This window comes from Branchiostoma belcheri, unplaced genomic scaffold (genome assembly GCF_001625305.1).
Source record: "Branchiostoma belcheri isolate BF01 breed outbred unplaced genomic scaffold, Haploidv18h27 scaffold28, whole genome shotgun sequence".
NCBI lineage: Eukaryota > Metazoa > Chordata > Leptocardii > Amphioxiformes > Branchiostomatidae > Branchiostoma > Branchiostoma belcheri.
The window spans coordinates 2,824,096-2,831,632 of record NW_017803887.1 but is presented as its reverse complement, the minus strand read 5'-3'; the positions used below and the strand labels follow the sequence as shown (position 1 = coordinate 2,831,632).

General features: G+C 38.9%; 1 protein-coding gene across 10 annotated transcripts in view; it reads right to left on the bottom strand.

Moving 5' to 3' along the window:
• Positions 1-394: 394 nt before the first annotated feature.
• LOC109472595 (TOM1-like protein 2) overlaps positions 395-7,537 on the bottom strand; it is a 28,448-nt gene continuing 21,305 nt past the window's right edge. For 5 of the 10 annotated variants that reach the window (XM_019772381.1, XM_019772387.1, XM_019772389.1 and 2 more), the window contains 6 exons: positions 6,753-6,846; positions 6,016-6,033; positions 3,956-4,009; positions 2,736-2,801; positions 2,100-2,157; positions 395-1,416 (listed from right to left, as the gene is read on the bottom strand). In XM_019772381.1, coding sequence (XP_019627940.1) covers positions 1,229-1,416; positions 2,100-2,157; positions 2,736-2,801; positions 3,956-4,009; positions 6,016-6,033; positions 6,753-6,846 — 478 coding nt within the window. In that variant the 3' untranslated portion in view covers positions 395-1,228. Of the gene's footprint in view, positions 1,417-2,099; positions 2,158-2,735; positions 2,802-3,955; positions 4,010-5,189; positions 5,253-6,015; positions 6,034-6,752; positions 6,847-7,537 lie in introns of all 10 variants that reach the window. The other 5 variants (XM_019772384.1, XM_019772386.1, XM_019772382.1 and 2 more) reach the window with 5 other exon arrangements.

The following is a 7,537-nucleotide window of genomic DNA, read 5'->3' as shown; positions in this document are numbered from 1 at the left end:
CCTTAGGAGGAAATGTTAGTCAGTAATGTACATGTACATGTAGGTAAATATTAATACCACAATGAGAAATTATTAAATAGTATTCATGATAGGACTTTAGACAGATACATTGTAGTTAGAACACCATTTACATGTAAATCTCTCTATTATGTTCTAATTTCTTTGCTACACAAGACTTTCTTCCTACTGTCACTCAAGAGCTGTAAATGGATAACACAGCTATAGTTTGTTTAAAGTTAAAACTTTTGATCCAACACAAAAAATTCTCTCACCTAGAGCTTTCAACCAGTCACTCTGGTCTTCCTCAGTAGACTGACCCAGTGAGACTTGTCACATGGCTTCTTTGAAGTGTGACGTGTGGTCTTATATGTGTTGGACCAAAAGTTTTAACTTTAAACATGTAACTACCAACACAGATGAACTTTCATGACAGTACAGCTATTGTTTGAGTGGCTACATGTACTTGCAACTTGAAGACCCAACAAATTCTTATGCAACATCTCTAGATCTATCCCTCGAATAATAAGCTCATCCCTTTCCTATAGCTTGCTTTCTTCCACTCCTTTGATTTAGCATTCTTTTTCTGTATGACCTTCTAATAGTGATCATCACCTTATTTTCAGATGGTGTCGGGTAATGCTTGGAACATTGAAAACAAAAATTGTACACAATGAAATTCGAGTGTGCTTTTAACATCTACTGCAAGCAGTGATAACAATTTGGTGCATGTACAATCTACTTGAACATAGGCCACCAAAACTAGAAACAAAGCATGTAATATTAACTTTGTTACAATATATAAGCAATGAAAACATGTTAATTTTCATGTTATCACCTCCTAACATTTCACTTATTTCTTACATAATGATTACATACATGTCAAATTCAATATTATGGATATCATTATACATGTATATAGTACCAACAAGCTCTCTGTCTAATTCATAGGCCAAAAAGGAAAACATAGACAAGTACATCAATTTAAATCCACAACTAAGTTAAAAAAAAAAGACACAAATTTGAAAGAAAAGGAACTTTCTCTCCTTACCAAGGTGAAATGGGAAAAAATACAATTCATTTGACAGTTTATCACTTTCACGATTATCATAATTTTCATTATTTGCTATGGAAAAAATACTTTGTACAGTTGGCAAGGAAAGAATCTACTTGACAACACAAAAGGACTTCGTGAAGACCCTCCTTGATAGGACAGCAGTTTGACCCTCGACTACAATCCGAATAATGTATTCTCAGACTCCTCCATTTGCATTTGCCTGCCTCTCCTGGGAGGGATGGCAGGTGCTGGTGCGCCGGTGGAGGTTGGGTTGATGGGGTGGGCTGGGACCTCGGGGAGGCTGTTCAGATCAGGCAGGGTGTCCGCTGCCTTCGCTCGCTCTTCCAAAAACCGGTCAAATTCTGTTCATCAGAAGATATCAGGTTCACGTCAATGAAGGTTAGACATCCAGGTAATACGATACGCCAAAAAGCAGTTACTCAAGCAACTGGATATGATTTTGGAAACAGTCAGACATTTCAGCTAGCAATAGTAGTAGCATCCACTACCTTTCGTCAGTGACTGTGAGACCAGAGGTCAGTGACTGTGAGACCAGCTATAGGTCTGGTCTCACTGGATACTAGCTGAAATGTCTGACCGTTTCCAAAATCATATCCAGTTGCTTGAGTAACTGTTTTTTGGAAATCAGGTTCAATTTTACTGATGAAAAATTTTACTGATCAAATTAAAAGATATCAATCCATGTTCAACATGAAGCTTTTTCAAGTGAACAAAAAAAAGATACCATAAAATCAATGACATGATTATAGACTTTCATGTTTTCTTCCATTTTTCAAAAAATGTTATCTTTATGTCTAGTATAAACATAACTTGATTGTGTTACAATGAATTTGATGTTTTACAATGTGTGTCCAAGATGTCACTTGTATTTGTCTTGAGTTTTATTTTGATCAGCACATGATTCAGTTATTAGCTGCCATGTACAACTTATCAATACCAGTAAACCAAAGTGATTATAATTTAATTCATTCAAGGGACTGTCACAGCTCTGATGATCAGGTTGTTTCTGTCGCACAACACCCACCTGCACTGGTGACAGGTTCCACATCTTCCTCCTGTGGCTGGGCTGCACCAGGGGATTGCTGTGGGAACACAACATCAATTTGATATCCTCAATAATATATCAATATAATACTTTTTTGGTTAACTATTTTTTTTCTTTTCAGAATTTACAAGCTACATAATACTAATAGGAATATGAATTGAAGAAAGTTACAAGTTATCCCCAATTGCAACATAACTTGCTGTACACATGTATGTGGGCAAAGCGATGATTCAGTTTTACCTAATTATTTTTAGCTTAAGATAATTTAGATGTTTAAACGACTTTGAAAATCCAATACGTACTGATTGTTGATTTGAGATACATGTACAGAAGATCAATTAAGGTGTGATTGGTATCATTGATACCTTAAATTTGTTTCAATTATCTTGTAATTAATGCAAAGGTTGCAGGGAAATGCACTACATGTACATTGCAAAGCATGATTGAAATTAAAGATACACATTTTCAGTTATGACTTTTAATCTTCTTGGTGGGAATTAAACATCAGTTTACAAAGCTGGTAATTTGAACCCAGCACCAATTACTTCAGAATCTGTGAGATGGATTGAATGAATGAATGATTGATTGAATGAACGAAGGTGCAAGGGATGTTACCAAGCCGTGGCGAACGAGAGATTGCGGCAAAGCCCTGCTAGCAGCCTGTTCACCGGTCTGTAGGGGCTGGTATGAACCCAAAGGGGCATGCATGTATTGTATCAACTTTTTTCGAAAAAAAAAGAAAACTTACAACATTCATATGTTACTAAAATATCTGGACCATAATACACAATCACTGTTGTGTTTCACATCTAACTGAAATCATACAAAAACTGAACAAATCATAAGAATGCAGTGTTAAGTACCGGTAATGTCATCACAACACAGAATACTAGATGCTATGGGCTATCAGCATGCAGCTTTTTGAGAGCAGAAAAGAAAGGACGAACACATTTGTCTACAGCAAGAAATTTGTCTAATATTAAGTAAGTCAAACATTGTAGTTGCCATGTTTGCATCACTAGTAACTATTCAACATATGGGCCACTGACTTTCAAGCTATTTTTGAAATACATTACACACCAAGCTTAAGAATTACTGTATTTTCTACTTCAAAATAGCATTTGGCAAATGAGACTGCTTGACATTGTGGAATTACCTATTTGGTAAATGTATTGTACAATGTTAATGTAAATTTGATCCCTGTGTACTCTTGTGTTGGAATAAAGTTCATCTATGATTGTACTACGATTACTACCAAAACAGATGAACTTCCGTACTATGATAATTTGGAAATCAATATGCCAACCCAATATGCCAGTCATTTTGTAGTAAGGTAGCAAATTTTGAGAGATACTTTAGCACAGTCAATTTTATCTCAGAGCTCCAAATGATGCAAACACTTGTTTAAAGTTAAAACATTTGGTCCAACACAAAAAATTCTCTCACCTAGAGCTTTCGACCAGTCACTCTGGTCTTCCTCAGTAGACTGACCCAGTGAGGCTTGTCACGTGGCTTCTTTGAAGTGTGACGTCAACACTGGGTCAAAGGTATCTGGTAGACGATGTCGGCCCCCATCGCGGTTCAATGATGTTTGACCCAGTGTTGACGTCACACTTAAAAGAAGCCACGTGACAAGCTTCACTGGGTCAGTCTACTGAGGAAGATCAGAGTGACTGGTCAAAAGCTCTAGGTGAGAGAACTTCTTTGTGTTGGACCAAAAGTTTTAACTTAAACATGTAACTACCAAGTTGAACACAGATGAACTTTCATGTATATATGATGCAAACACGTAGTAACTACACATGCCAGCATGTGCACATGCTTCTTCTACTTACCGGCAGGTCACTCTGCTCAAGCCATTTTTCTACCTCATCTAGGGGCTGTGCATGCTGAAAGGGACCAGACAGGGTCACACACATGCAGAGACAAGTCAAGTTTAAGACGCTGCTACAAGTGCCACACTACAGGACAGATACTTGTCACTTAGCCCTTTAAGACACAGAATGATTTTATTGTTGTTTCTCATGATGTAACAGTAGCAGTTAGTAGGGTTCAAGCACCACTAACTGACCATCCAATAGGTCCTGATCCTCTTGGCCAAGTGGTTAGGGCGTTGGCTTTGTGAGCTGGTGGCCCAGGCTGCAAGCTTGCAGCCACAACGCCATAACCACTTGGTTAAAAGGTCCAGGACCCTTCAGATGAGAGAGTAACTGTTGGTAGCACTTGAAAAGTACCTCAGGACTCAAAATACTGGGTGCATGTGCACCTTAATGCACCCATTTTTTTCTGTGGGTGCACTGGTGCAGCCAAAAATTTCTGTAAAAAAAATTTCTGTACAAATGTACATGTAGGTTTACATTTTTATCTAAAGAAATTAAACGTATAGTAGACTGTAGTATACATCATATTCTTAACATCATATTCTTAACATCCAAGTTTCAGAAAAATAATAAAATCATTGTACAGTTATAGTACTTTTCTTTGGAAATGAAACATTATAACTAGTTTGCTGACATTCTACTAATATTTTATCATATATGGTGCACCCCCAAAAAATTTTTGTGCACCCAATTTTTTAGGTTGGGTGCACCAGTACACCTGTTCCCAAAAAATGAATTTCGAGCCCTGTTTTAAACTGTGTTACACTTTCTACAAGTGACACATGGCCAGACTCTCAGATATCAAGGTCCCTGCTGTGACAAGTGTCTGTCCCTCTGTGCTTTGCCCTACTGTACTATAGAGAGCACGTCGGCAGAACGTACTGCGCCTGCGCAGAACCCTTTATTTTCACGGTTTTCGGTGGATTTTTGGTCAACGTTGCATCAAAATTTTGCCTGTTGCAGAAGATATCTTTTCCGGCACAACATTTGGAAACTACAGACGGAGTGTTAACCTTATATGCGCGAATACAACCTTATATGAGACGTTCTGCCGAAGTGCTATGTACAATACATTACGGGTTTCACGCAGGTGCAGTACGTACTGCCGACGTGCTACTATAGAGCTCCGTGCATGTATGTGCAGTCTACTACTGCACAGTCAGCGGCACACCACTCAGACATGGCTTACCAAGTCACTGTCTGCTAACCACCTTTCTACCTCGTCATAACCTGTCAAAGCATCCTTGGCTCGCTGCAACAGTACAAGTCACGAGACTCGTTATGTCATAATTATATTAACATTGAGCAACCACCCTGGCCATATGCCTCAGTCTATTAGGCCACAGCAAGTAAATTTTATGGATGACATCCTCCGTAGACTCCAAATCTAATGCGATAGGGCGAAAAAAACAAGGCGGGCCAAAAAAAAACAAGACTCCCACATTTTCAAATTTTGACATTATAAACAAGAAATGATACCAACAGTTACATCGTGCTAAGTTTACTGCCAACTATTACAACATCCATTTGTCACTGAAGAATAAAAGTTTTCAATCACTGTACAAAATTTATGGTTTTTCACTGCATCAAAGTGAAAGACAAAAGAATAAATCAGAGCCTTTTCTTGTGTCCTCTCTTCATATTTATCTGCCATCCACCTTCCGGCATGGCAACAGACATCTTTGCCCATTTTTGGCATGTTTACCACAGTCAGAGGGCAGCAAAATTTGTTTTTTCTTCTTCAAAATCTGGCAAAAATCAATGTGCATGCTAATGTCATCCATAAAAATTATTGCTGTGGCTTTATGCCTATTCAACAGTCTGTCAAGCAATTGACTTGACTTGCAGAGCAGGCTGCTTGAAATCCAGCTGTCCCAGCCCATTTTAACATGCTATTATAATTTTGCAGTTTCATGCTGCCATCAGCTAGACCCAGTTGAAAATTTCGGATTTAGGATTCCCCAATCATTTCATGACACCGCCAAGCTTGGTACATAAAGCACTGTGATACAAACCTCATCATATGGTTCATCCTTTGTGTGGTTCAGGTAGCGGACAAGACAGAATATAATTTATTATGGTTTACAACTGTAGCTGTAGTCACAAAATATTTAATGTTAGCAAGACCTTAGAATTCTAAGTCATTAGGTTAGTCACCATCTCCAGTGAAAAAAAGGAAGTAAAATGTCTACAATGATGCGTTTATTGCTTTTTCTTGTAGAAACAACTGAGTGTTTAGAGGATAGGTTTAACTGCAAAGATTAAGAGGGTATGTAAAACCTACATTATGTACTTCTAGGTATACATCAAATTTTAATACCAAGCTCAGCCTGGTAACATTAACTGTTATATTATAATACATATTCTTGTATAGGACTGTTATGATATAGTCAAAACTGTAGGGCTCTTAACAATTAGGATTTTGTCATGCTTGGACACAGAACCAGATTAAGAAGAAAATGTTAGCCTCCATAGCATGCCAATAACTGGGGGTTAACGTTTTGGGGGGTCTTCATGGTCTTTGGGAGCTTTTATGTGCTATTTTCTGATTGCATATAGAAAACATAGCCGGCCTGATTGAATTAACCCCGTTTAGAACTGTGCTAATCAGAAAACAGCCGAAGACCACCAAACCCCCAGTTCTATAAGCCTGCTATGGAGGCTAAGAAAATGTATGGTCTGTGCGGATAACCCATTGAGAATTCCATTCTAATATCTAGTATATAATGGTGAAAGAAAGTGCAGAACTTACAGGTTGGTTGGGGTTAGATTTGGTGTTGACAGCTCGAGCTAGGCCTCCGCTCATGAGATCACCGGAATGAGAAATGTCTTCATATGTGCTACCACTGTAGGGAGACAATAATTATTGTAGGGTATAGGATTTTCTTCTAACACAACCAGTAAGGTTCTCACCTGCTTACGTTTCGATGTCTATCAGACACCTTCCTCAGAGCTTCTGACTGGAGTTCTGCAACTCGCCGCTATTTAACGCCAAAGTAGGTGGCGCTTTTGCGGCGAGAATGCAATCCCAAACGTGGCTGAGCTTGTATCCCCCCTCGTCCCGGTTCATCACTGGTGTAGACTTCCTTATCCAGACTGCTTCTTTAATCCAACGGATTCTTCTGTTGTCCTCCCTATCTATGACCCTGGCACCCTCCCAGTCTATCACACAATTGTTTCTGGCAACATGGTCTGTGACTGCCAATTTCTTCTCTTCTTTTTGTGCTTGTTGTTTCTGGGAGCGTGTATATCTTACGGTTTCGCTGTTGTCTGCCTCTTTTCTGTGTTCTTCCAGTCTTTTGCCAAAGGTCCTGCCAGTTTCTCCAATATACACTTGATCACAGCTTTTGCATGGTATTTTATATACGCAGTCTGTTTTCACGTGGTCCCCCATCTTGTCCTTGGGGTGGACAAGCAGGTTCCTCAATGTTGTTTTTGGTTTCACTGCTGTGGATACCTGGTGTTTCCTGAATACCCTTTCTAGTGGTTCGGTTACTCCTTTCACATATGGGATAATCACCATGGCCCTAGTTTTCT